Consider the following 27655-nt stretch of genomic DNA (forward strand, 5'->3'; position numbering starts at 1 on the left):
CCTCAGTAGCCCCAACCTGCTCTATCAGCCCCTGCAATTACCCTGCTCGGGCGCTTGCCAGCTGCCATCTCATGGGCCAAATTAGCCCCGGTGTCTTTTCATTATCTCGGTGTGTAAGAGGGCACGCAGCGTGACAAAGGCTGACTGCAAGCGCCCTGCGTGCCAGAGCTCTTGCCCAAGGGCTTGGTCTCGGGGTGGATGCATGCCATCTTTGCATAGCCACTGGGAAGGCCAGGGTCCTGGCACTGACCAAGAAGGTACCTCGCAAATGCCTCCCGCATACCGGTGACCGCATGACATACGCCGTGTGGCTGTAATCTACAGAGGTGCGAGGTTACGAAATGGCACAGCAAAGGCACTCCTCTGCGGCACTGCCTGCTCAGCACGATGCATCACTCGCCAGTCCAACAGAGCCAGCCTCCCTCTGCCTGCAGGCGTTGGTCATCGACCTCAGCCAGTCTGGGGCAGAAAGACCCCTCATGCTCTTCCCTCCTGAGCTGCATGGTGCAAAGATCACAGATCCCCTCCTGATCCCACACGGCACAAGCTCGTGCCAGCCCTGCCCGAGCCCCACCAGCCCATCACAGATGTCCTGGGAGCCCCATTGCTCGTGGCCAGGGCTGAGCAGGGGCTTCCCTCGGCGTGCTGGGGAGCTGGGAGTCCCGTCTGAAGGCTCAGCTGCAGCTGCCCCTGGTGGGAATAGCCCCACTGGGCTCGGGGACGACTCTCCTCCCAGCAGAGCCCGGCTGCGGGTACAGAGCAGAGATGTCTTCCCAGGGCAGAGCACAGGGCAGGCAGGAGCTACAGAAGCACGGCCCTTTCCTGCCATGCGCAGCCCCCAGCAGGGAGATGCTGCTGCCACAGCAGAAAGAGCAGGAAAGGCTCTGAGGCATTGTGTGCTGCTGTGGCGAGGGGATGCTGACTCAGGGAGGGCCAGTAGCTGGACAGCGCCGTTGTCACCATTGTCATGGGCAGGAGGGAGTGTCGCCTCTGCACATTGGCCCACGGGGTGCTGAGCAATGGCGGGGATGGTATAAAAGCTCTGCCTCTGCCAGGCTCTCCCATCCTCTGCTCTGGCCGCCTTCTCCTTGGGGAACAAGGTAAGTCTGGGAGCGCTTCTCCTCCTCGACCCCTGAGCCAGTCCCTCCACCTCAGGCGCTCCCCTCTACTGCACTCTTGCTATCTCTGTTCTCTTGCAGAGCACCATCCAAACCCACACAAAGATGTCTTGCTACGACCTGTGCCCACCAAAAACCGGCATCGCCGTCCCCCAGCCCATCGCTGAGAGCTGCAACGAGCTGTGCGCCCGGCAGTGCCCCGACTCGTCGGCCTTCATCCAGCCGCCCCCCGTTGTCGTCACCTTCCCCGGCCCCATCCTCAGCTCCTTCCCCCAGCAAGCCGTGGTGGGCTCCTCCGGAGCACCCGCCTTTGGGGGCTCCTTGGGACTGGGCGGCCTCTACGGTGCCGGGGCCACACAGGGCTCAGGGGGCCTCTGCACCTTTGGCAGACCCTACGCTTCTCCCGCCTGCAGCCCTTGCGCCCTGCCCCGCTACAGCAGGAAGCTCTGGGACAACTGTGGGCCCTGCTAGACTGAGCCCCAGAAAACCCAGAGACCCTGGGCCATCTCAGCCTCACTTCTCCTCTCCTTGTCCCTCCCTTCTTCTCTCTCCATGCTGCCTCTCCTCCTCCTTGCTCCTGCCCGTCCCCAGAGGCACGAAGCCACCATCCACCCACAGGGCACTTGCTTGTCTCTCCAACAGCCACTGCCTGGCAGAAGCCTGAAGGAACAGCTCTCTTGAAGCCCACAGGGCCAACCTGCTTGCCTGTGCCTTATGTGTCTTTCTCCACTGGTTGTTTGCTGCACTTACAATAAAAGAATCCTGCATCTAACACCTCTCTCTTTGTTTTTCGTTTCACCGAGCCACGTGGTTTGCAGGGCTCCCTCGCCCTGCATGTGACCCCGCCCATCTGGGCCAGGGCAGTCTCTCTGTCCCAGCAGATCCAGGCTGAGCTGCCTTTGGGGAGACCCCACAGCCGTGGCAGCTCTGTCCACATAAGGTCCCACAGCTGAGCTCAAAGGGCCCTGCCTGAACAGACAGATCTGCTGCCTGCAGGACCTGAAGCCCTTGGGCATTTGCAGACCTCAAGCTTCCCTGGGCATGAGTGTGACTGCCCCAGGGGCTGTGAGCCACCCAGGGGCAATGCGTGTTGTGACTCCACCCCCTTCGTGCCTCCACAGCTCTGTCTGAGCCCCTGGGGGAGAAAGCAATGGGGACGCTTCCCTTTCCTCTTCCCTATCCCGTTCCCTTTCCTCTTCTCTTTCTTCTTCTTCTTTCCCTTTCTTTCTTCTTCTTCTTCTTTTCATTCTCCTTCACAGTCCACTTCCCTTTCCCCATCTTCTCATCTGTCCTTCTGCTGTACTCTCTTATCCTTCACCTTCGCTTTCCCCATCCTTTTCTCCTTCCCCTTCTCACCCCCAACACAGGCCAACTCTGCCACAGACAGAAAATGACAGACATAACTGCCTGATTCCTGGGGCAGGAGCCTTTGCAGGGCATCTTGTCATGCTGCCACCTCAGCAGGGTCACCCAGAGCTGGCTGCCCAGCACTGTGTCCACACAACTTTGTCTCCAAGAACAGAAATGCCACAACCTCCTGAGACAACCTGTGCTCGCGCTCGGTCACCCTCACAGTGCCAAAAGAGTTTTGCGCTTTTGAGGCAGAGCCTCCTGTGTTTCAGCTGGTGCCCATTGCCTCTTGTCCTGGCACTGGACACCTCTGACAAGAGCCTGGACGCATCTTCTTGATGCCTTCCCTTCAGGCATCTGTGCACATTGATAAGAAACCCCCGGTCCTCCTCGGAGACAGGAGGAACAGTTGCAGAACTCTGAGACTCTCCCCGGGAGAGAGCTGCTCCCTGTCCCTTCATCATTGTTGTGGTTTAACCCCAGCTGGCACCTAAAGAGCCCAGAGCAGCTCGCTCACTCCTCCGCTGCTGGGATGGGTGAGTGAATCGGAGGGCTAAAAGTGAGAAATCTGGTGTGTTGGGATAAAGAGAGCTTAAGAAGTAAAGGAAAAGCCTTGCATGCCTGTCAAGCAAATAAGGAATTCATTTTCTACTTGGCATTAGCGGCAGGTGTTCAGCCATCTCCAGGACAGCAGGGCGGCCACACTGGCAATGGTTACTTGGGAGACAAATGCCATCACTCCCAAGATCCTCCTTCCTTCTTCTTCCCCCAGCTTTCTATTGCTGAGCATGATGTCCTATGTCATGGAATATTGACGGTCATTCCCCAGGTGTGAGGTTAAACAGTAGCTCTCATCCAGCCTCCTCTGTGCAGATGCCTGAAGATTCTCCTGTGCTTCTGCAGAGCACTGGAACCTTGTAGAGTTGGTGCTGCTCCTGGGCTCAGAAGATGAAGTGATGGAGCACTGAATGCACCTACCCTGCTCCCTGCCCTCTGCCCTTTCCCCAGCTCCTGCAAGTCCCACCACAAGGCTCTCTTTCCCCTGCCTGCTGCCTGCGTCCTCCCTCCCTCTCCTAGCACTTCCCACCCTCACCTCCCTTGGGCATCTAGAACCCAGCATTTACCCTCCCACAGCTGCTGGGCACCTACCGCCGGGGTTTCCCAAGCTTGGGACAATGAGGGAGTGAGACATGACTTGGATGCAGGAAAACTTTATTGTGCCCAGAGGGGCAAGACAGGCTGTCAGGCAGACCGTGGGCAAGATCAGAGAGGCTGGTTACCACGTATTGTGGGAGGCAGAGAAATCTTCTCCAGAGCATGGCTTTCCACTCCAGATGCCCCCTTGGTGCAGCATTCCAGATCCTGAGGACTTGGTCCTGCAGCCTCACAGAGCCCTTCAAGTCCACGTCCTGCCCCATCCAACAGCTGGGAGGAGAAAGGAGGGGAGGGGAGCAGAAGGCAGGAAATGGGGGCAGCAATGGGGCTGAGGGTGTGTGGCACAGCCAGCTACCCAGGCGTTGGCTGGGACTGGGGCTGCTCAGCACTGGTCAGTGCCTCGTGCCCGCCAGCACAGCCCTGCATGGGGGTGGTGTTGGTGTTTGAGCTGGGGCCAGTGCCTGGGGCTGGGCTGCGTCTAGCAGGGCCCACAGGTGTCCCAGAGCTTCCTGCTGTAACGGGGCAGGGCGCAAGGGCTGCAGGCGGGAGAAGCGTAGGGTCTGCCAAAGGTGCAGAGGCCCCCTGAGCCCAGCGTGGCCCCGGCACCGTAGAGGCCCCCCAGCCCCAGGGAGCCCCCAAAGGCAGGTGCTCCAGAGGAGCCCACCACGGCTTGCTGGGGGAAGGAGCTGAGGATGGGGCCGGGGAAGGTGACGACGACGGGGGGCGGCTGGATGAAGGCCGACGAGTCGGGGCACTGCCGGGCGCACAGCTCGTTGCAGCTCTCAGCGATGGGCTGGGGGACGGCGACGCCGGTTTTTGGTGGGCACAGGTCGTAGCAAGACATCTTTGTGTGAGAGAGCTGAGCCTGAAACACACAGCACCAACAACACATGTCGTGAATGCGGAGGAGATACCCTAGCTGTGCAGTGCCCTCTTCCCAGGGCTGCCCTGAAGCTGGAAAGGCCATAGCAACCACCATGACCTCAGTGCCCACCGCTTGCCCTTAGCCCAAACAGCCCCCCTCAGTGCCCTCATCTCTACAGACCGAGGGCACACAAAGACTCCCCGAGAGCCTGGCTCTGCGAGTCACGGCCACGGGGATCCCTCCTCCTCTCGCTGTGGCTCAGCCCGCCCTGGCCATACAAGGCAGCTGCCACACGCCTGTTGCCCTCACAGCTCTCCTGGCCAGGGAGGCCCAAAGCTGGTCCCTGCCACAGGAGGCAGAGACACACAGGCACCCACCTTCCCTTTTCCTGAGCAGAGCGAGGCAGGAGCGATGGATGCCAGTGCTCACTGAGGGCAGAGCTTTTATGCCATGTGGCGAGAGTGAGGGGAGGAGCTGCTGAGTTGGGAGCAAGTGGCCTGTGACGGACGAGCCCCTGGTTCCTCCTTGTGTGGCACGGGGCTGTTGTGCTGACGCCGCTTCCTCAGTAGCCCCAACCTGCTCTATCAGCCCCTGCAATTACCCTGCTCGGGCGCTTGCCAGCTGCCATCTCATGGGCCAAATTAGCCCCGGTGTCTTTTCATTATCTCGGTGTGTAAGAGGGCACGCAGCGTGACAAAGGCTGACTGCAAGCGCCCTGCGTGCCAGAGCTCTTGCCCAAGGGCTTGGTCTCGGGGTGGATGCATGCCATCTTTGCATAGCCACTGGGAAGGCCAGGGTCCTGGCATTGACCAAGAAGGCACCTCACAAATGCCTCCCGCATACTGGTGACCGCATGACATACGCCGTGTGGCTGTAATCTACAGAGGTGCGAGGTTACGAAATGGCACAGCAAAGGCACTCCTCTGCGGCACTGCCTGCTCAGCACGATGCATCACTCGCAAGTCCAACAGAGCCAGCCTCCCTCTGCCTGCAGGCGTTGGTCATCGACCTCAGCCAGTCTGGGGCAGAAAGACCCCTCATGCTCTTCCCTCCTGAGCTGCATGGTGCAAAGATCACAGATCCCCCCTGATCCCACACGGCACAAATTCGTGCCAGCTCTGCCCGAGCCCCGCTGGTACTTCAGAGGTGTCCCAGGAGACCCATTGCTGGAGGCCGGTGCTGGGGAGAGGCTCCCCTCGGGATACTGGGAAGCTGGGAGTCCCATCTGAAGGCTCAGCTGCAGCTGCCCCTGGTGGGCTCAGGGACAACTCTCCTCCCAGCAGAGCCCAACTGTAGGCGCAGGGCAGAGATGTCTTCCCAGGGCAGAGCACAGGGCAGGCAGGAGCTACAGAAGCACAGCCCTCTCCTGCCATGCGCAGCCCCCAGCAGGGAGATGCTGCTGCCACAGCAGAAAGAGCAGGAAAGGCTCTGAGGCATTGTGTGCTGCTGTGGCGAGGGGATGCTGACTCAGGGAGGGCCAGTAGCTGGACAGCGCCGTTGTCACCATTGTCATCGGCAGGAGGGAGTGTCGCCTCTGCACATTGGCCCACGGGGTGCTGAGCAATGGCGGGGATGGTATAAAAGCTCTGCCTCTGCCAGGCTCTCCCATCCTCTGCTCTGGCCGCCTTCTCCTTGGGGAACAAGGTAAGTCTGGGAGCGCTTCTCCTCCTGGCCCCCTGAGCCAGTCCCTCCACCTCAGGCACTCCCCTCTACTGCACTCTTGCTATCTCTGTTCTCTTGCAGAGCACCATCCAAACCCACACAAAGATGTCTTGCTATGACCTGTGCCCACCAAAAACCGGCATCGCCGTCCCCCAGCCCATCGCTGAGAGCTGCAACGAGCTGTGCGCCCGGCAGTGCCCCGACTCGTCAGCCTTCATCCAGCCGCCCCCCGTCGTCGTCACCTTCCCCGGCCCCATCCTCAGCTCCTTCCCCCAGCAAGCCGTGGTGGGCTCCTCTGGAGCACCCGCCTTTGGGGGCTCCCTGGGGCTGGGGGGCCTCTACGGTGCCGGGGCCACGCAGGGCTCAGGGGGCCTCTGCACCTTTGGCAGACCCTACGCTTCTCCCGCCTGCAGCCCTTGCGCCCTGCCCCGCTACAGCAGGAAGCTCTGGGACAACTGTGGGCCCTGCTAGACTGAGCCCCAGAAAACCCAGAGACCCTGGGCCATCTCAGCCTCACTTCTCCTCTCCTTGTCCCTCCCTTCTTCTCTCTCCATGCTGCCTCTCCTCCTCCTTGCTCCTGCCCATCCCCAGAGGCACGAAGCCACCATCCACCCACAGGGCACTTGCTTGTCTCTCCAACAGCCACTGCCTGGCAGAAGCCTGAAGGAACAGCTCTCTTGAAGCCCACAGGGACAACCTGCTTGCCTGTGCCTTATGTGTCTTTCTCCACTGGTTGTTTGCTGCACTTACAATAAAAGAATCCTGCATCTAACACCTCTCTCTTTGTTTTTCGTTTCACCGAGCCACGTGGTTTGCAGGGCTCCCTCGCCCTGCATGTGACCCCGCCCATCTGGGCCAGGGCAGTCTCTCTGTCCCAGCAGATCCAGGCTGAGCTGCCTTTGGGGAGACCCCACAGCCGTGGCAGCTCTGTCCACATAAGGTCCCACAGCTGAGCTCAAAGGGCCCTGCCTGAACAGACAGATCTGCTGCCTGCAGGACCTGAAGCCCTTGGGCATTTGCAGACCTCAAGCTTCCCTGGGCATGAGTGTGACTGCCCCAGGGGCTGTGAGCCACCCAGGGGCAATGCGTGTTGTGACTCCACCCCCTTCGTGCCTCCACAGCTCTGTCTGAGCCCCTGGGGGAGAAAGCAATGGGGACGCTTCCCTTTCCTCTTCCCTATCCCGTTCCCTTTCCTCTTCTCTTTCTTCTTCTTCTTTCCCTTTCTTTCTTCTTCTTCTTTTCATTCTCCTTCACAGTCCACTTCCCTTTCCCCATCTTCTCATCTGTCCTTCTGCTGTACTCTCTTATCCTTCACCTTCGCTTTCCCCATCCTTTTCTCCTTCCCCTTCTCACCCCCAACACAGGCCAACTCTGCCACAGACAGAAAATGACAGAAATAACTGCCTGATTCCTGGGGCAGGAGCCTTTGCAGGGCATCTTGTCATGCTGCCACCTCAGCAGGGTCACCCAGAGCCGGCTGCCCAGCACTGTGTCCACACAACTTTGTCTCCAAGAACAGAAATGCCACAACCTCCTGAGACAACCTGTGCTCGCGCTCGGTCACCCTCACAGTGCCAAAAGAGTTTTGCGCTTTTGAGGCAGAGCCTCCTGTGTTTCAGCTGGTGCCCATTGCCTCTTGTCCTGGCACTGGACACCTCTGACAAGAGCCTGGACGCATCTTCTTGATGCCTTCCCTTCAGGCATCTGTGCACATTGATAAGAAACCCCCGGTCCTCCTCGGAGACAGGAGGAACAGTTGCAGAACTCTGAGACTCTCCCCGGGAGAGAGCTGCTCCCTGTCCCTTCATCATTGTTGTGGTTTAACCCCAGCTGGCACCTAAAGAGCCCAGAGCAGCTCGCTCACTCCTCCGCTGCTGGGATGGGTGAGTGAATCGGAGGGCTAAAAGTGAGAAATCTGGTGTGTTGGGATAAAGAGAGCTTAAGAAGTAAAGGAAAAGCCTTGCATGCCTGTCAAGCAAATAAGGAATTCATTTTCTACTTGGCATTAGCGGCAGGTGTTCAGCCATCTCCAGGACAGCAGGGCGGCCACACTGGCAATGGTTACTTGGGAGACAAATGCCATCACTCCCAAGATCCTCCTTCCTTCTTCTTCCCCCAGCTTTCTATTGCTGAGCATGATGTCCTATGTCATGGAATATTGACGGTCATTCCCCAGGTGTGAGGTTAAACAGTAGCTCTCATCCAGCCTCCTCTGTGCAGATGCCTGAAGATTCTCCTGTGCTTCTGCAGAGCACTGGAACCTTGTAGAGTTGGTGCTGCTCCTGGGCTCAGAAGATGAAGTGATGGAGCACTGAATGCACCTACCCTGCTCCCTGCCCTCTGCCCTTTCCCCAGCTCCTGCAAGTCCCACCACAAGGCTCTCTTTCCCCTGCCTGCTGCCTGCGTCCTCCCTCCCTCTCCTAGCACTTCCCACCCTCACCTCCCTTGGGCATCTAGAACCCAGCATTTACCCTCCCACAGCTGCTGGGCACCTACCGCCGGGGTTTCCCAAGCTTGGGACAATGAGGGAGTGAGACATGACTTGGATGCAGGAAAACTTTATTGTGCCCAGAGGGGCAAGACAGGCTGTCAGGCAGACCGTGGGCAAGATCAGAGAGGCTGGTTACCACGTATTGTGGGAGGCAGAGAAATCTTCTCCAGAGCATGGCTTTCCACTCCAGATGCCCCCTTGGTGCAGCATTCCAGATCCTGAGGACTTGGTCCTGCAGCCTCACAGAGCCCTTCAAGTCCACGTCCTGCCCCATCCAACAGCTGGGAGGAGAAAGGAGGGGAGGGGAGCAGAAGGCAGGAAATGGGGGCAGCAATGGGGCTGAGGGTGTGTGGCACAGCCAGCTACCCAGGCGTTGGCTGGGACTGGGGCTGCTCAGCACTGGTCAGTGCCTCGTGCCCGCCAGCACAGCCCTGCATGGGGGTGGTGTTGGTGTTTGAGCTGGGGCCAGTGCCTGGGGCTGGGCTGCGTCTAGCAGGGCCCACAGGTGTCCCAGAGCTTCCTGCTGTAACGGGGCAGGGCGCAAGGGCTGCAGGCGGGAGAAGCGTAGGGTCTGCCAAAGGTGCAGAGGCCCCCTGAGCCCAGCGTGGCCCCGGCACCGTAGAGGCCCCCCAGCCCCAGGGAGCCCCCAAAGGCAGGTGCTCCAGAGGAGCCCACCACGGCTTGCTGGGGGAAGGAGCTGAGGATGGGGCCGGGGAAGGTGACGACGACGGGGGGCGGCTGGATGAAGGCCGACGAGTCGGGGCACTGCCGGGCGCACAGCTCGTTGCAGCTCTCAGCGATGGGCTGGGGGACGGCGACGCCGGTTTTTGGTGGGCACAGGTCGTAGCAAGACATCTTTGTGTGAGAGAGCTGAGCCTGAAACACACAGCACCAACAACACATGTCGTGAATGCGGAGGAGATACCCTAGCTGTGCAGTGCCCTCTTCCCAGGGCTGCCCTGAAGCTGGAAAGGCCATAGCAACCACCATGACCTCAGTGCCCACCGCTTGCCCTTAGCCCAAACAGCCCCCCTCAGTGCCCTCATCTCTACAGACCGAGGGCACACAAAGACTCCCCGAGAGCCTGGCTCTGCGAGTCACGGCCACGGGGATCCCTCCTCCTCTCGCTGTGGCTCAGCCCGCCCTGGCCATACAAGGCAGCTGCCACACGCCTGTTGCCCTCACAGCTCTCCTGGCCAGGGAGGCCCAAAGCTGGTCCCTGCCACAGGAGGCAGAGACACACAGGCACCCACCTTCCCTTTTCCTGAGCAGAGCGAGGCAGGAGCGATGGATGCCAGTGCTCACTGAGGGCAGAGCTTTTATGCCATGTGGCGAGAGTGAGGGGAGGAGCTGCTGAGTTGGGAGCAAGTGGCCTGTGACGGACGAGCCCCTGGTTCCTCCTTGTGTGGCACGGGGCTGTTGTGCTGACGCCGCTTCCTCAGTAGCCCCAACCTGCTCTATCAGCCCCTGCAATTACCCTGCTCGGGCGCTTGCCAGCTGCCATCTCATGGGCCAAATTAGCCCCGGTGTCTTTTCATTATCTCGGTGTGTAAGAGGGCACGCAGCGTGACAAAGGCTGACTGCAAGCGCCCTGCGTGCCAGAGCTCTTGCCCAAGGGCTTGGTCTCGGGGTGGATGCATGCCATCTTTGCATAGCCACTGGGAAGGCCAGGGTCCTGGCATTGACCAAGAAGGCACCTCACAAATGCCTCCCGCATACTGGTGACCGCATGACATACGCCGTGTGGCTGTAATCTACAGAGGTGCGAGGTTACGAAATGGCACAGCAAAGGCACTCCTCTGCGGCACTGCCTGCTCAGCACGATGCATCACTCGCAAGTCCAACAGAGCCAGCCTCCCTCTGCCTGCAGGCGTTGGTCATCGACCTCAGCCAGTCTGGGGCAGAAAGACCCCTCATGCTCTTCCCTCCTGAGCTGCATGGTGCAAAGATCACAGATCCCCCCTGATCCCACACGGCACAAATTCGTGCCAGCTCTGCCCGAGCCCCGCTGGTACTTCAGAGGTGTCCCAGGAGACCCATTGCTGGAGGCCGGTGCTGGGGAGAGGCTCCCCTCGGGATACTGGGAAGCTGGGAGTCCCATCTGAAGGCTCAGCTGCAGCTGCCCCTGGTGGGCTCAGGGACAACTCTCCTCCCAGCAGAGCCCAACTGTAGGCGCAGGGCAGAGATGTCTTCCCAGGGCAGAGCACAGGGCAGGCAGGAGCTACAGAAGCACAGCCCTCTCCTGCCATGCGCAGCCCCCAGCAGGGAGATGCTGCTGCCACAGCAGAAAGAGCAGGAAAGGCTCTGAGGCATTGTGTGCTGCTGTGGCGAGGGGATGCTGACTCAGGGAGGGCCAGTAGCTGGACAGCGCCGTTGTCACCATTGTCATCGGCAGGAGGGAGTGTCGCCTCTGCACATTGGCCCACGGGGTGCTGAGCAATGGCGGGGATGGTATAAAAGCTCTGCCTCTGCCAGGCTCTCCCATCCTCTGCTCTGGCCGCCTTCTCCTTGGGGAACAAGGTAAGTCTGGGAGCGCTTCTCCTCCTGGCCCCCTGAGCCAGTCCCTCCACCTCAGGCACTCCCCTCTACTGCACTCTTGCTATCTCTGTTCTCTTGCAGAGCACCATCCAAACCCACACAAAGATGTCTTGCTATGACCTGTGCCCACCAAAAACCGGCATCGCCGTCCCCCAGCCCATCGCTGAGAGCTGCAACGAGCTGTGCGCCCGGCAGTGCCCCGACTCGTCAGCCTTCATCCAGCCGCCCCCCGTCGTCGTCACCTTCCCCGGCCCCATCCTCAGCTCCTTCCCCCAGCAAGCCGTGGTGGGCTCCTCTGGAGCACCCGCCTTTGGGGGCTCCCTGGGGCTGGGGGGCCTCTACGGTGCCGGGGCCACGCAGGGCTCAGGGGGCCTCTGCACCTTTGGCAGACCCTACGCTTCTCCCGCCTGCAGCCCTTGCGCCCTGCCCCGCTACAGCAGGAAGCTCTGGGACAACTGTGGGCCCTGCTAGACTGAGCCCCAGAAAACCCAGAGACCCTGGGCCATCTCAGCCTCACTTCTCCTCTCCTTGTCCCTCCCTTCTTCTCTCTCCATGCTGCCTCTCCTCCTCCTTGCTCCTGCCCATCCCCAGAGGCACGAAGCCACCATCCACCCACAGGGCACTTGCTTGTCTCTCCAACAGCCACTGCCTGGCAGAAGCCTGAAGGAACAGCTCTCTTGAAGCCCACAGGGACAACCTGCTTGCCTGTGCCTTATGTGTCTTTCTCCACTGGTTGTTTGCTGCACTTACAATAAAAGAATCCTGCATCTAACACCTCTCTCTTTGTTTTTCGTTTCACCGAGCCACGTGGTTTGCAGGGCTCCCTCGCCCTGCATGTGACCCCGCCCATCTGGGCCAGGGCAGTCTCTCTGTCCCAGCAGATCCAGGCTGAGCTGCCTTTGGGGAGACCCCACAGCCGTGGCAGCTCTGTCCACATAAGGTCCCACAGCTGAGCTCAAAGGGCCCTGCCTGAACAGACAGATCTGCTGCCTGCAGGACCTGAAGCCCTTGGGCATTTGCAGACCTCAAGCTTCCCTGGGCATGAGTGTGACTGCCCCAGGGGCTGTGAGCCACCCAGGGGCAATGCGTGTTGTGACTCCACCCCCTTCGTGCCTCCACAGCTCTGTCTGAGCCCCTGGGGGAGAAAGCAATGGGGACGCTTCCCTTTCCTCTTCCCTATCCCGTTCCCTTTCCTCTTCTCTTTCTTCTTCTTCTTTCCCTTTCTTTCTTCTTCTTCTTTTCATTCTCCTTCACAGTCCACTTCCCTTTCCCCATCTTCTCATCTGTCCTTCTGCTGTACTCTCTTATCCTTCACCTTCGCTTTCCCCATCCTTTTCTCCTTCCCCTTCTCACCCCCAACACAGGCCAACTCTGCCACAGACAGAAAATGACAGAAATAACTGCCTGATTCCTGGGGCAGGAGCCTTTGCAGGGCATCTTGTCATGCTGCCACCTCAGCAGGGTCACCCAGAGCCGGCTGCCCAGCACTGTGTCCACACAACTTTGTCTCCAAGAACAGAAATGCCACAACCTCCTGAGACAACCTGTGCTCGCGCTCGGTCACCCTCACAGTGCCAAAAGAGTTTTGCGCTTTTGAGGCAGAGCCTCCTGTGTTTCAGCTGGTGCCCATTGCCTCTTGTCCTGGCACTGGACACCTCTGACAAGAGCCTGGACGCATCTTCTTGATGCCTTCCCTTCAGGCATCTGTGCACATTGATAAGAAACCCCCGGTCCTCCTCGGAGACAGGAGGAACAGTTGCAGAACTCTGAGACTCTCCCCGGGAGAGAGCTGCTCCCTGTCCCTTCATCATTGTTGTGGTTTAACCCCAGCTGGCACCTAAAGAGCCCAGAGCAGCTCGCTCACTCCTCCGCTGCTGGGATGGGTGAGTGAATCGGAGGGCTAAAAGTGAGAAATCTGGTGTGTTGGGATAAAGAGAGCTTAAGAAGTAAAGGAAAAGCCTTGCATGCCTGTCAAGCAAATAAGGAATTCATTTTCTACTTGGCATTAGCGGCAGGTGTTCAGCCATCTCCAGGACAGCAGGGCGGCCACACTGGCAATGGTTACTTGGGAGACAAATGCCATCACTCCCAAGATCCTCCTTCCTTCTTCTTCCCCCAGCTTTCTATTGCTGAGCATGATGTCCTATGTCATGGAATATTGACGGTCATTCCCCAGGTGTGAGGTTAAACAGTAGCTCTCATCCAGCCTCCTCTGTGCAGATGCCTGAAGATTCTCCTGTGCTTCTGCAGAGCACTGGAACCTTGTAGAGTTGGTGCTGCTCCTGGGCTCAGAAGATGAAGTGATGGAGCACTGAATGCACCTACCCTGCTCCCTGCCCTCTGCCCTTTCCCCAGCTCCTGCAAGTCCCACCACAAGGCTCTCTTTCCCCTGCCTGCTGCCTGCGTCCTCCCTCCCTCTCCTAGCACTTCCCACCCTCACCTCCCTTGGGCATCTAGAACCCAGCATTTACCCTCCCACAGCTGCTGGGCACCTACCGCCGGGGTTTCCCAAGCTTGGGACAATGAGGGAGTGAGACATGACTTGGATGCAGGAAAACTTTATTGTGCCCAGAGGGGCAAGACAGGCTGTCAGGCAGACCGTGGGCAAGATCAGAGAGGCTGGTTACCACGTATTGTGGGAGGCAGAGAAATCTTCTCCAGAGCATGGCTTTCCACTCCAGATGCCCCCTTGGTGCAGCATTCCAGATCCTGAGGACTTGGTCCTGCAGCCTCACAGAGCCCTTCAAGTCCACGTCCTGCCCCATCCAACAGCTGGGAGGAGAAAGGAGCGGAGGGGAGCAGAAGGCAGGCAACGGGGGCAGCAATGGGGCTGAGGGTGTGTGGCACAGCCAGCTACCCAGGCGTTGGCTGGGACTGGGGTTGCTCAGCACTGGTCAGTGCCTCGTGCCCGCCAGCACAGCCCTGCATGGGGGTGGTGTTGGTGTTTGAGCTGGGGCCAGTGCCTGGGGCTGGGCTGCGTCTAGCAGGGCCCACAGGTGTCCCAGAGCTTCCTGCTGTAGCGGGGCAGGGCGCAAGGGCTGCAGGCGGGAGAAGCGTAGGGTCTGCCAAAGGTGCAGAGGCCCCCTGAGCCCTGCGTGGCCCCGGCACCGTAGAGGCCCCCCAGCCCCAGGGAGCCCCCAAAGGCAGGTGCTCCAGAGGAGCCCACCACGGCTTGCTGGGGGAAGGAGCTGAGGATGGGGCCGGGGAAGGTGACGACGACGGGGGGCGGCTGGATGAAGGCCGACGAGTCGGGGCACTGCCGGGCGCACAGCTCGTTGCAGCTCTCAGCGATGGGCTGGGGGACGGCGACGCCGGTTTTTGGTGGGCACAGGTCGTAGCAAGACATCTTTGTGTGAGAGAGCTGAGCCTGAAACACACAGCACCAACAACATGTCGTGAATTTGGAGGAGATAACCTAGCTGTGCAGTGCCCTCTTCCCAGGGCTGCCCTGAAGCTGGAAAGGCCATAGCAACCACCATGACCTCAGTGCCCACCGCTTGCCCTTAGCCCAAACAGCCCCCCTCAGTGCCCTCATCTCTACAGACCGAGGGCACACAAAGACTCCCCGAGAGCCTGGCTCTGCGAGTCACGGCCACGGGGATCCCTCCTCCTCTCGCTGTGGCTCAGCCCGCCCTGGCCATACAAGGCAGCTGCCACACGCCTGTTGCCCTCACAGCTCTCCTGGCCAGGGAGGCCCAAAGCTGGTCCCTGCCACAGGAGGCAGAGACACACAGGCACCCACCTTCCCTTTTCCTGAGCAGAGCGAGGCAGGAGCGATGGATGCCAGTGCTCACTGAGGGCAGAGCTTTTATGCCATGTGGCGAGAGTGAGGGGAGGAGCTGCTGAGTTGGGAGCAAGTGGCCTGTGACGGACGAGCCCCTGGTTCCTCCTTGTGTGGCACGGGGCTGTTGTGCTGACGCCGCTTCCTCAGTAGCCCCAACCTGCTCTATCAGCCCCTGCAATTACCCTGCTCGGGCGCTTGCCAGCTGCCATCTCATGGGCCAAATTAGCCCCGGTGTCTTTTCATTATCTCGGTGTGTAAGAGGGCACGCAGCGTGACAAAGGCTGACTGCAAGCGCCCTGCGTGCCAGAGCTCTTGCCCAAGGGCTTGGTCTCGGGGTGGATGCATGCCATCTTTGCATAGCCACTGGGAAGGCCAGGGTCCTGGCATTGACCAAGAAGGCACCTCACAAATGCCTCCCGCATACCGGTGACCGCATGACATACGCCGTGTGGCTGTAATCTACAGAGGTGCGAGGTTACGAAATGGCACAGCAAAGGCACTCCTCTGCGGCACTGCCTGCTCAGCACGATGCATCACTCGCAAGTCCAACAGAGCCAGCCTCCCTCTGCCTGCAGGCGTTGGTCATCGACCTCAGCCAGTCTGGGGCAGAAAGACCCCTCATGCTCTTCCCTCCTGAGCTGCATGGTGCAAAGATCACAGATCCTCCCTGATCCCACACGGCACAAATTCGTGCCAGCTCTGCCCGAGCCCCGCTGGTACTTCAGAGGTGTCCCAGGAGACCCATTGCTGGAGGCCAGTGCTGGGGAGAGGCTCCCCTCGGGATACTGGGAAGCTGGGAGTCCCATCTGAAGGCTCAGCTGCAGCTGCCCCTGGTGGGCTCAGGGACAACTCTCCTCCCAGCAGAGCCCAACTGTAGGCGCAGGGCAGAGATGTCTTCCCAGGGCAGAGCACAGGGCAGGCAGGAGCTACAGAAGCACAGCCCTCTCCTGCCATGCGCAGCCCCCAGCAGGGAGATGCTGCTGCCACAGCAGAAAGAGCAGGAAAGGCTCTGAGGCATTGTGTGCTGCTGTGGCGAGGGGATGCTGACTCAGGGAGGGCCAGTAGCTGGACAGCGCCGTTGTCACCATTGTCATCGGCAGGAGGGAGTGTCGCCTCTGCACATTGGCCCACGGGGTGCTGAGCAATGGCGGGGATGGTATAAAAGCTCTGCCTCTGCCAGGCTCTCCCATCCTCTGCTCTGGCCGCCTTCTCCTTGGGGAACAAGGTAAGTCTGGGAGCGCTTCTCCTCCTGGCCCCCTGAGCCAGTCCCTCCACCTCAGGCACTCCCCTCTACTGCACTCTTGCTATCTCTGTTCTCTTGCAGAGCACCATCCAAACCCACACAAAGATGTCTTGCTATGACCTGTGCCCACCAAAAACCGGCATCGCCGTCCCCCAGCCCATCGCTGAGAGCTGCAACGAGCTGTGCGCCCGGCAGTGCCCCGACTCGTCAGCCTTCATCCAGCCGCCCCCCGTCGTCGTCACCTTCCCCGGCCCCATCCTCAGCTCCTTCCCCCAGCAAGCCGTGGTGGGCTCCTCTGGAGCACCCGCCTTTGGGGGCTCCCTGGGGCTGGGCGGCCTCTACGGTGCCGGGGCCACGCAGGGCTCAGGGGGCCTCTGCACCTTTGGCAGACCCTACGCTTCTCCCGCCTGCAGCCCTTGCGCCCTGCCCCGCTACAGCAGGAAGCTCTGGGACAACTGTGGGCCCTGCTAGACTGAGCCCCAGAAAACCCAGAGACCCTGGGCCATCTCAGCCTCACTTCTCCTCTCCTTGTCCCTCCCTTCTTCTCTCTCCATGCTGCCTCTCCTCCTCCTTGCTCCTGCCCGTCCCCAGAGGCACGAAGCCACCATCCACCCACAGGGCACTTGCTTGTCTCTCCAACAGCCACTGCCTGGCAGAAGCCTGAAGGAACAGCTCTCTTGAAGCCCACAGGGACAACCTGCTTGCCTGTGCCTTATGTGTCTTTCTCCACTGGTTGTTTGCTGCACTTACAATAAAAGAATCCTGCATCTAACACCTCTCTCTTTGTTTTTCGTTTCACCGAGCCACGTGGTTTGCAGGGCTCCCTCGCCCTGCATGTGACCCCGCCCATCTGGGCCAGGGCAGTCTCTCTGTCCCAGCAGATCCAGGCTGAGCTGCCTTTGGGGAGACCCCACAGCCGTGGCAGCTCTGTCCACATAAGGTCCCACAGCTGAGCTCAAAGGGCCCTGCCTGAACAGACAGATCTGCTGCCTGCAGGACCTGAAGCCCTTGGGCATTTGCAGACCTCAAGCTTCCCTGGGCATGAGTGTGACTGCCCCAGGGGCTGTGAGCCACCCAGGGGCAATGCGTGTTGTGACTCCACCCCCTTCGTGCCTCCACAGCTCTGTCTGAGCCCCTGGGGGAGAAAGCAATGGGGACGCTTCCCTTTCCTCTTCCCTATCCCGTTCCCTTTCCTCTTCTCTTTCTTCTTCTTCTTTCCCTTTCTTTCTTCTTCTTCTTTTCATTCTCCTTCACAGTCCACTTCCCTTTCCCCATCTTCTCATCTGTCCTTCTGCTGTACTCTCTTATCCTTCACCTTCGCTTTCCCCATCCTTTTGTCCTTCCCCTTCTCACCCCCAACACAGGCCAACTCTGCCACAGACAGAAAATGACAGAAATAACTGCCTGATTCCTGGGGCAGGAGCCTTTGCAGGGCATCTTGTCATGCTGCCACCTCAGCAGGGTCACCCAGAGCCGGCTGCCCAGCACTGTGTCCACACAACTTTGTCTCCAAGAACAGAAATGCCACAACCTCCTGAGACAACCTGTGCTCGCGCTCGGTCACCCTCACAGTGCCAAAAGAGTTTTGCGCTTTTGAGGCAGAGCCTCCTGTGTTTCAGCTGGTGCCCATTGCCTCTTGTCCTGGCACTGGACACCTCTGACAAGAGCCTGGACGCATCTTCTTGATGCCTTCCCTTCAGGCATCTGTGCACATTGATAAGAAACCCCCGGTCCTCCTCGGAGACAGGAGGAACAGTTGCAGAACTCTGAGACTCTCCCCGGGAGAGAGCTGCTCCCTGTCCCTTCATCATTGTTGTGGTTTAACCCCAGCTGGCACCTAAAGAGCCCAGAGCAGCTCGCTCACTCCTCCGCTGCTGGGATGGGTGAGTGAATCGGAGGGCTAAAAGTGAGAAATCTGGTGTGTTGGGATAAAGAGAGCTTAAGAAGTAAAGGAAAAGCCTTGCATGCCTGTCAAGCAAATAAGGAATTCATTTTCTACTTGGCATTAGCGGCAGGTGTTCAGCCATCTCCAGGACAGCAGGGCGGCCACACTGGCAATGGTTACTTGGGAGACAAATGCCATCACTCCCAAGATCCTCCTTCCTTCTTCTTCCCCCAGCTTTCTATTGCTGAGCATGATGTCCTATGTCATGGAATATTGACGGTCATTCCCCAGGTGTGAGGTTAAACAGTAGCTCTCATCCAGCCTCCTCTGTGCAGATGCCTGAAGATTCTCCTGTGCTTCTGCAGAGCACTGGAACCTTGTAGAGTTGGTGCTGCTCCTGGGCTCAGAAGATGAAGTGATGGAGCACTGAATGCACCTACCCTGCTCCCTGCCCTCTGCCCTTTCCCCAGCTCCTGCAAGTCCCACCACAAGGCTCTCTTTCCCCTGCCTGCTGCCTGCGTCCTCCCTCCCTCTCCTAGCACTTCCCACCCTCACCTCCTTTGGGCATCTAGAACCCAGCATTTACCCTCCCACAGCTGCTGGGCACCTACCGCCGGGGTTTCCCAAGCTTGGGACAATGAGGGAGTGAGACATGACTTGGATGCAGGAAAACTTTATTGTGCCCAGAGGGGCAAGACAGGCTGTCAGGCAGACCGTGGGCAAGATCAGAGAGGCTGGTTACCACGTATTGTGGGAGGCAGAGAAATCTTCTCCAGAGCATGGCTTTCCACTCCAGATGCCCCCTTGGTGCAGCATTCCAGATCCTGAGGACTTGGTCCTGCAGCCTCACAGAGCCCTTCAAGTCCACGTCCTGCCCCATCCAACAGCTGGGAGGAGAAAGGAGGGGAGGGGAGCAGAAGGCAGGCAACGGGGGCAGCAATGGGGCTGAGGGTGTGTGGCACAGCCAGCTACCCAGGCGTTGGCTGAGACTGGGGTTACTCAGCACTGGTCAGTGCCTCGTGCCCGCCAGCACAGCCCTGCATGGGGGTGGTGTTGGTGTTTGAGCTGGGGCCAGTGCCTGGGGCTGGGCTGCGTCTAGCAGGGCCCACAGGTGTCCCAGAGCTTCCTGCTGTAGCGGGGCAGGGCGCAAGGGCTGCAGGCGGGAGAAGCGTAGGGTCTGCCAAAGGTGCAGAGGCCCCCTGAGCCCTGCGTGGCCCCGGCACCGTAGAGGCCCCCCAGCCCCAGGGAGCCCCCAAAGGCAGGTGCTCCAGAGGAGCCCACCACGGCTTGCTGGGGGAAGGAGCTGAGGATGGGGCCGGGGAAGGTGACGACGACGGGGGGCGGCTGGATGAAGGCCGACGAGTCGGGGCACTGCCGGGCGCACAGCTCGTTGCAGCTCTCAGCGATGGGCTGGGGGACGGCGACGCCGGTTTTTGGTGGGCACAGGTCGTAGCAAGACATCTTTGTGTGAGAGAGCTGAGCCTGAAACACACAGCACCAACAACATGTCGTGAATTTGGAAGAGATAACCTAGCTGTGCAGTGCCCTCTTCCCAGGGCTGCCCTGAAGCTGGAAAGGCCATAGCAACCACCATGACCTCAGTGCCCACCGCTTGCCCTTAGCCCAAACAGCCCCCCTCAGTGCCCTCATCTCTACAGACCGAGGGCACACAAAGACTCCCCGAGAGCCTGGCTCTGCGAGTCACGGCCACGGGGATCCCTCCTCCTCTCGCTGTGGCTCAGCCCGCCCTGGCCATACAAGGCAGCTGCCACACGCCTGTTGCCCTCACAGCTCTCCTGGCCAGTGAGGCCCAAAGCTGGTCCCTGCCACAGGAGGCAGAGACACACAGGCACCCACCTTCCCTTTTCCTGAGCAGAGCGAGGCAGGAGCGATGGATGCCAGTGCTCACTGAGGGCAGAGCTTTTATGCCATGTGGCGAGAGTGAGGGGAGGAGCTGCTGAGTTGGGAGCAAGTGGCCTGTGACGGACGAGCCCCTGGTTCCTCCTTGTGTGGCACGGGGCTGTTGTGCTGACGCCGCTTCCTCAGTAGCCCCAACCTGCTCTATCAGCCCCTGCAATTACCCTGCTCGGGCGCTTGCCAGCTGCCATCTCATGGGCCAAATTAGCCCCGGTGTCTTTTCATTATCTCGGTGTGTAAGAGGGCACGCAGCGTGACAAAGGCTGACTGCAAGCGCCCTGCGTGCCAGAGCTCTTGCCCAAGGGCTTGGTCTCGGGGTGGATGCATGCCATCTTTGCATAGCCACTGGGAAGGCCAGGGTCCTGGCATTGACCAAGAAGGCACCTCACAAATGCCTCCCGCATACCGGTGACCGCATGACATACGCCGTGTGGCTGTAATCTACAGAGGTGCGAGGTTACGAAATGGCACAGCAAAGGCACTCCTCTGCGGCACTGCCTGCTCAGCACGATGCATCACTCGCCAGTCCAACAGAGCCAGCCTCCCTCTGCCTGCAGGCGTTGGTCATCGACCTCAGCCAGTCTGGGGCAGAAAGACCCCTCATGCTCTTCCCTCCTGAGCTGCATGGTGCAAAGATCACAGATCCCCCCTGATCCCACACGGCACAAATTCGTGCCAGCTCTGCCCGAGCCCCGCTGGTACTTCAGAGGTGTCCCAGGAGACCCATTGCTGGAGGCCGGTGCTGGGGAGAGGCTCCCCTCGGGATACTGGGAAGCTGGGAGTCCCATCTGAAGGCTCAGCTGCAGCTGCCCCTGGTGGGCTCAGGGACAACTCTCCTCCCAGCAGAGCCCAACTGTAGGCGCAGGGCAGAGATGTCTTCCCAGGGCAGAGCACAGGGCAGGCAGGAGCTACAGAAGCACAGCCCTCTCCTGCCATGCGCAGCCCCCAGCAGGGAGATGCTGCTGCCACAGCAGAAAGAGCAGGAAAGGCTCTGAGGCATTGTGTGCTGCTGTGGCGAGGGGATGCTGACTCAGGGAGGGCCAGTAGCTGGACAGCACCGTTGTCACCATTGTCATCGGCAGGAGGGAGTGTCGCCTCTGCACATTGGCCCACGGGGTGCTGAGCAATGGCGGGGATGGTATAAAAGCTCTGCCTCTGCCAGGCTCTCCCATCCTCTGCTCTGGCCGCCTTCTCCTTGGGGAACAAGGTAAGTCTGGGAGCGCTTCTCCTCCTGGCCCCCTGAGCCAGTCCCTCCACCTCAGGCACTCCCCTCTACTGCACTCTTGCTATCTCTGTTCTCTTGCAGAGCACCATCCAAACCCACACAAAGATGTCTTGCTATGACCTGTGCCCACCAAAAACCGGCATCGCCGTCCCCCAGCCCATCGCTGAGAGCTGCAACGAGCTGTGCGCCCGGCAGTGCCCCGACTCGTCAGCCTTCATCCAGCCGCCCCCCGTCGTCGTCACCTTCCCCGGCCCCATCCTCAGCTCCTTCCCCCAGCAAGCCGTGGTGGGCTCCTCTGGAGCACCCGCCTTTGGGGGCTCCCTGGGGCTGGGCGGCCTCTACGGTGCCGGGGCCACGCAGGGCTCAGGGGGCCTCTGCACCTTTGGCAGACCCTACGCTTCTCCCGCCTGCAGCCCTTGCGCCCTGCCCCGCTACAGCAGGAAGCTCTGGGACAACTGTGGGCCCTGCTAGACTGAGCCCCAGAAAACCCAGAGACCCTGGGCCATCTCAGCCTCACTTCTCCTCTCCTTGTCCCTCCCTTCTTCTCTCTCCATGCTGCCTCTCCTCCTCCTTGCTCCTGCCCATCCCCAGAGGCACGAAGCCACCATCCACCCACAGGGCACTTGCTTGTCTCTCCAACAGCCACTGCCTGGCAGAAGCCTGAAGGAACAGCTCTCTTGAAGCCCACAGGGACAACCTGCTTGCCTGTGCCTTATGTGTCTTTCTCCACTGGTTGTTTGCTGCACTTACAATAAAAGAATCCTGCATCTAACACCTCTCTCTTTGTTTTTCGTTTCACCGAGCCACGTGGTTTGCAGGGCTCCCTCGCCCTGCATGTGACCCCGCCCATCTGGGCCAGGGCAGTCTCTCTGTCCCAGCAGATCCAGGCTGAGCTGCCTTTGGGGAGACCCCACAGCCGTGGCAGCTCTGTCCACATAAGGTCCCACAGCTGAGCTCAAAGGGCCCTGCCTGAACAGACAGATCTGCTGCCTGCAGGACCTGAAGCCCTTGGGCATTTGCAGACCTCAAGCTTCCCTGGGCATGAGTGTGACTGCCCCAGGGGCTGTGAGCCACCCAGGGGCAATGCATGTTGTGACTCCACCCCCTTCGTGCCTCCACAGCTCTGTCTGAGCCCCTGGGGGAGAAAGCAATGGGGACGCTTCCCTTTCCTCTTCCCTATCCCGTTCCCTTTCCTCTTCTCTTTCTTCTTCTTCTTTCCCTTTCTTTCTTCTTCTTCTTCTTTTCATTCTCCTTCACAGTCCACTTCCCTTTCCCCATCTTCTCATCTGTCCTTCTGCTGTACTCTCTTATCCTTCACCTTCGCTTTCCCCATCCTTTTCTCCTTCCCCTTCTCACCCCCAACACAGGCCAACTCTGCCACAGACAGAAAATGACAGAAATAACTGCCTGATTCCTGGGGCAGGAGCCTTTGCAGGGCATCTTGTCATGCTGCCACCTCAGCAGGGTCACCCAGAGCCGGCTGCCCAGCACTGTGTCCACACAACTTTGTCTCCAAGAACAGAAATGCCACAACCTCCTGAGACAACCTGTGCTCGCGCTCGGTCACCCTCACAGTGCCAAAAGAGTTTTGCGCTTTTGAGGCAGAGCCTCCTGTGTTTCAGCTGGTGCCCATTGCCTCTTGTCCTGGCACTGGACACCTCTGACAAGAGCCTGGACGCATCTTCTTGATGCCTTCCCTTCAGGCATCTGTGCACATTGATAAGAAACCCCCGGTCCTCCTCGGAGACAGGAGGAACAGTTGCAGAACTCTGAGACTCTCCCCGGGAGAGAGCTGCTCCCTGTCCCTTCATCATTGTTGTGGTTTAACCCCAGCTGGCACCTAAAGAGCCCAGAGCAGCTCGCTCACTCCTCCGCTGCTGGGATGGGTGAGTGAATCGGAGGGCTAAAAGTGAGAAATCTGGTGTGTTGGGATAAAGAGAGCTTAAGAAGTAAAGGAAAAGCCTTGCATGCCTGTCAAGCAAATAAGGAATTCATTTTCTACTTGGCATTAGCGGCAGGTGTTCAGCCATCTCCAGGACAGCAGGGCGGCCACACTGGCAATGGTTACTTGGGAGACAAATGCCATCACTCCCAAGATCCTCCTTCCTTCTTCTTCCCCCAGCTTTCTATTGCTGAGCATGATGTCCTATGTCATGGAATATTGACGGTCATTCCCCAGGTGTGAGGTTAAACAGTAGCTCTCATCCAGCCTCCTCTGTGCAGATGCCTGAAGATTCTCCTGTGCTTCTGCAGAGCACTGGAACCTTGTAGAGTTGGTGCTGCTCCTGGGCTCAGAAGATGAAGTGATGGAGCACTGAATGCACCTACCCTGCTCCCTGCCCTCTGCCCTTTCCCCAGCTCCTGCAAGTCCCACCACAAGGCTCTCTTTCCCCTGCCTGCTGCCTGCGTCCTCCCTCCCTCTCCTAGCACTTCCCACCCTCACCTCCCTTGGGCATCTAGAACCCAGCATTTACCCTCCCACAGCTGCTGGGCACCTACCGCCGGGGTTTCCCAAGCTTGGGACAATGAGGGAGTGAGACATGACTTGGATGCAGGAAAACTTTATTGTGCCCAGAGGGGCAAGACAGGCTGTCAGGCAGACCGTGGGCAAGATCAGAGAGGCTGGTTACCACGTATTGTGGGAGGCAGAGAAATCTTCTCCAGAGCATGGCTTTCCACTCCAGATGCCCCCTTGGTGCAGCATTCCAGATCCTGAGGACTTGGTCCTGCAGCCTCACAGAGCCCTTCAAGTCCACGTCCTGCCCCATCCAACAGCTGGGAGGAGAAAGGAGGGGAGGGGAGCAGAAGGCAGGCAACGGGGGCAGCAATGGGGCTGAGGATGTGTGGCACAGCCAGCTACCCAGGCGTTGGCTGGGACTGGGGCTGCTCAGCACTGGTCAGTGCCTCGTGCCCGCCAGCACAGCCCTGCATGGGGGTGGTGTTGGTGTTTGAGCTGGGGCCAGTGCCTGGGGCTGGGCTGCGTCTAGCAGGGCCCACAGGTGTCCCAGAGCTTCCTGCTGTAGCGGGGCAGGGCGCAAGGGCTGCAGGCAGGAGAAGCGTAGGGTCTGCCAAAGGTGCAGAGGCCCCCTGAGCCCAGCGTGGCCCCGGCACCGTAGAGGCCCCCCAGCCCCAGGGAGCCCCCAAAGGCAGGTGCTCCGGAGGAGCCCACCACGGCTTGCTGGGGGAAGGAGCTGAGGATGGGGCCGGGGAAGGTGATGACGACGGGGGGCGGCTGGATGAAGGCCGACGAGTCGGGGCACTGCCGGGCGCACAGCTCATTGCAGCTCTCAGCGATGGGCTGGGGGACGGCGACGCCGGTTTTTGGTGGGCACAGGTCGTAGCAAGACATCTTTGTGTGAGAGAGCTGAGCCTGAAACACACAACCCCAAGAACAGATGTCGTGAATGCGGAGGAGATACCCCAGCTGTGCAGTGCCCTCTTCCCAGGGCTGCCCTGAAGCTGGAAAGGCCATAGCAACCACCATGACCTCAGTGCCCACCGCCTGCCCTTAGCCCAAACAGCCCCCCTCAGTGCCCTCATCTCTACAGACCGAGGGCACACAAAGACTCCCCGAGAGCCTGGCTCTGCGAGTCACGGCCACGGGGATCCCTCCTCCTCTCGCTGTGGCTCAGCCCGCCCTGGCCATACAAGGCAGCTGCCACACGCCTGCTGCCCTCACAGCTCTCCTGGCCAGGGAGGCCCAAAGCTGGTCCCTGCCACAGGAGGCAGAGACACACAGGCACCCACCTTCCCTTTTCCTGAGCAGAGCGAGGCAGGAGCGATGGATGCCAGTGCTCACTGAGGGCAGAGCTTTTATGCCATGTGGCGAGAGTGAGGGGAGGAGCTGCTGAGTTGGGAGCAAGTGGCCTGTGACGGACGAGCCCCTGGTTCCTCCTTGTGTGGCACGGGGCTGTTGTGCTGACGCCGCTTCCTCAGTAGCCCCAACCTGCTCTATCAGCCCCTGCAATTACCCTGCTCGGGCGCTTGCCAGCTGCCATCTCATGGGCCAAATTAGCCCCGGTGTCTTTTCATTATCTCGGTGTGTAAGAGGGCACGCAGCGTGACAAAGGCTGACTGCAAGCGCCCTGCGTGCCAGAGCTCTTGCCCAAGGGCTTGGTCTCGGGGTGGATGCATGCCATCTTTGCATAGCCACTGGGAAGGCCAGGGTCCTGGCATTGACCAAGAAGGCACCTCACAAATGCCTCCCGCATACCGGTGACCGCATGACATACGCCGTGTGGCTGTAATCTACAGAGGTGCGAGGTTACGAAATGGCACAGCAAAGGCACTCCTCTGCGGCACTGCCTGCTCAGCACGATGCATCACTCGCCAGTCCAACAGAGCCAGCCTCCCTCTGCCTGCAGGCGTTGGTCATCGACCTCAGCCAGTCTGGGGCAGAAAGACCCCTCATGCTCTTCCCTCCTGAGCTGCATGGTGCAATGATCACAGATCCCCCCTGATCCCACACGGCACAAGCTCGTGCCAGCTCTGCCCGAGCCCCGCTGGTACTTCAGAGGTGTCCCAGGAGACCCATTGCTGGAGATCGGTGCTGGGGAGGGGCTTCCCTCGGGATACTGGGAAGCTGGGAGTCCCATGTGAAGGCTCAGCTGCAGCTGCCCCTGGTGGGAATAGCCCCACTGGGCTCAGGGACAGCTCTCCTCCCAGCAGAGCCCAACTGTAGGCGCAGGGCAGAGATGTCTTCCCAGGGCAGAGCACAGGGCAGGCAGGAGCTACAGAAGCACGGCCCTCTCCTGCCATGCGCAGCCCCCAGCAGGGAGATGCTGCTGCCACAGCAGAAAGAGCAGGAAAGGCTCTGAGGCATTGTGTGCTGCTGTGGCGAGGGGATGCTGACTCAGGGAGGGCCAGTAGCTGGACAGCGCCGTTGTCACCATTGTCATCGGCAGGAGGGAGTGTCGCCTCTGCACATTGGCCCACGGGGTGCTGAGCAATGGCGGGGATGGTATAAAAGCTCTGCCTCTGCCAGGCTCTCCCATCCTCTGCTCTGGCCGCCTTCTCCTTGGGGAACAAGGTAAGTCTGGGAGCGCTTCTCCTCCTGGCCCCCTGAGCCAGTCCCTCCACCTCAGGCACTCCCCTCTACTGCACTCTTGCTATCTCTGTTCTCTTGCAGAGCACCATCCAAACCCACACAAAGATGTCTTGCTACGACCTGTGCCCACCAAAAACCGGCATCGCCGTCCCCCAGCCCATCGCTGAGAGCTGCAACGAGCTGTGCGCCCGGCAGTGCCCCGACTCGTCGGCCTTCATCCAGCCGCCCCCCGTCGTCGTCACCTTCCCCGGCCCCATCCTCAGCTCCTTCCCCCAGCAAGCCGTGGTGGGCTCCTCTGGAACACCCGCCTTTGGGGGCTCCCTGGGGCTGGGGGGCCTCTACGGTGCCGGGGCCACGCAGGGCTCAGGGGGCCTCTGCACCTTTGGCAGACCCTACGCTTCTCCCGCCTGCAGCCCTTGCGCCCTGCCCCGCTACAGCAGGAAGCTCTGGGACAACTGTGGGCCCTGCTAGACTGAGCCCCAGAAAACCCAGAGACCCTGGGCCATCTCAGCCTCACTTCTCCTCTCCTTGTCCCTCCCTTCTTCTCTCTCCATGCTGCCTCTCCTCCTCCTTGCTCCTGCCCGTCCCCAGAGGCACGAAGCCACCATCCACCCACAGGGCACTTGCTTGTCTCTCCAACAGCCACTGCCTGGCAGAAGCCTGAAGGAACAGCTCTCTTGAAGCCCACAGGGACAACCTGCTTGCCTGTGCCTTATGTGTCTTTCTCCACTGGTTGTTTGCTGCACTTACAATAAAAGAATCCTGCATCTAACACCTCTCTCTTTGTTTTTCGTTTCACCGAGCCACGTGGTTTGCAGGGCTCCCTCGCCCTGCATGTGACCCCGCCCATCTGGGCCAGGGCAGTCTCTCTGTCCCAGCAGATCCAGGCTGAGCTGCCTTTGGGGAGACCCCACAGCCGTGGCAGCTCTGTCCACATAAGGTCCCACAGCTGAGCTCAAAGGGCCCTGCCTGAACAGACAGATCTGCTGCCTGCAGGACCTGAAGCCCTTGGGCATTTGCAGACCTCAAGCTTCCCTGGGCATGAGTGTGACTGCCCCAGGGGCTGTGAGCCACCCAGGGGCAATGCGTGTTGTGACTCCACCCCCTTCGTGCCTCCACAGCTCTGTCTGAGCCCCTGGGGGAGAAAGCAATGGGGACGCTTCCCTTTCCTCTTCCCTATCCCGTTCCCTTTCCTCTTCTCTTTCTTCTTCTTCTTTCCCTTTCTTTCTTCTTCTTCTTCTTTTCATTCTCCTTCACAGTCCACTTCCCTTTCCCCATCTTCTCATCTGTCCTTCTGCTGTACTCTCTTATCCTTCACCTTCGCTTTCCCCATCCTTTTCTCCTTCCCCTTCTCACCCCCAACACAGGCCAACTC

At 59.8% G+C, this 27655-nt stretch overlaps 6 protein-coding genes across 6 annotated transcripts; all 6 read left to right on the forward strand.

The window, feature by feature from the left end:
• The first annotated feature begins 1223 nt into the window (after positions 1 to 1223).
• Positions 1224 to 1589, forward strand: LOC141936470 (feather keratin 3-like). Its single transcript, XM_074853453.1, has one exon. It carries the CDS (start codon positions 1224 to 1226, stop codon positions 1587 to 1589), a length of 366 nt encoding a protein of 121 aa, XP_074709554.1.
• Positions 1590 to 6255: 4666 nt separating this feature from the next.
• LOC141936469 (feather keratin 3-like) lies at positions 6256 to 6621 on the forward strand. The gene has a single exon (XM_074853452.1). The coding sequence runs from the start codon at positions 6256 to 6258 to the stop codon at positions 6619 to 6621; it is 366 nt and encodes a 121-aa protein (XP_074709553.1).
• A 4663-nt stretch (positions 6622 to 11284) lies between these two features.
• LOC141936468 (feather keratin 3-like) lies at positions 11285 to 11650 on the forward strand. The gene has a single exon (XM_074853451.1). The coding sequence runs from the start codon at positions 11285 to 11287 to the stop codon at positions 11648 to 11650; it is 366 nt and encodes a 121-aa protein (XP_074709552.1).
• A 4661-nt stretch (positions 11651 to 16311) lies between these two features.
• Positions 16312 to 16677, forward strand: LOC141936467 (feather keratin 3-like). Its single transcript, XM_074853450.1, has one exon. The coding sequence runs from the start codon at positions 16312 to 16314 to the stop codon at positions 16675 to 16677; it is 366 nt and encodes a 121-aa protein (XP_074709551.1).
• Positions 16678 to 21338: 4661 nt separating this feature from the next.
• LOC141936466 (feather keratin 3-like) lies at positions 21339 to 21704 on the forward strand. Its single transcript, XM_074853449.1, has one exon. It carries the CDS (start codon positions 21339 to 21341, stop codon positions 21702 to 21704), a length of 366 nt encoding a protein of 121 aa, XP_074709550.1.
• Positions 21705 to 26385: 4681 nt separating this feature from the next.
• Positions 26386 to 26751, forward strand: LOC141936479 (feather keratin 3-like). The gene has a single exon (XM_074853462.1). It carries the CDS (start codon positions 26386 to 26388, stop codon positions 26749 to 26751), a length of 366 nt encoding a protein of 121 aa, XP_074709563.1.
• The last annotated feature ends 904 nt before the right edge of the window (positions 26752 to 27655 follow it).

Source organism: Strix uralensis, chromosome 32 (assembly GCF_047716275.1).
Source record: "Strix uralensis isolate ZFMK-TIS-50842 chromosome 32, bStrUra1, whole genome shotgun sequence".
Lineage (NCBI taxonomy): Eukaryota > Metazoa > Chordata > Aves > Strigiformes > Strigidae > Strix > Strix uralensis.

Coding starts and splice junctions, on each gene's coding strand:
- LOC141936466 (XM_074853449.1), top strand. CDS start 21,339: ATGTCTTGCTATGACCTGTGCCCACCAAAAACCGGCATCGCCGTCCCC.
- LOC141936467 (XM_074853450.1), top strand. CDS start 16,312: ATGTCTTGCTATGACCTGTGCCCACCAAAAACCGGCATCGCCGTCCCC.
- LOC141936470 (XM_074853453.1), top strand. CDS start 1,224: ATGTCTTGCTACGACCTGTGCCCACCAAAAACCGGCATCGCCGTCCCC.
- LOC141936469 (XM_074853452.1), top strand. CDS start 6,256: ATGTCTTGCTATGACCTGTGCCCACCAAAAACCGGCATCGCCGTCCCC.
- LOC141936468 (XM_074853451.1), top strand. CDS start 11,285: ATGTCTTGCTATGACCTGTGCCCACCAAAAACCGGCATCGCCGTCCCC.
- LOC141936479 (XM_074853462.1), top strand. CDS start 26,386: ATGTCTTGCTACGACCTGTGCCCACCAAAAACCGGCATCGCCGTCCCC.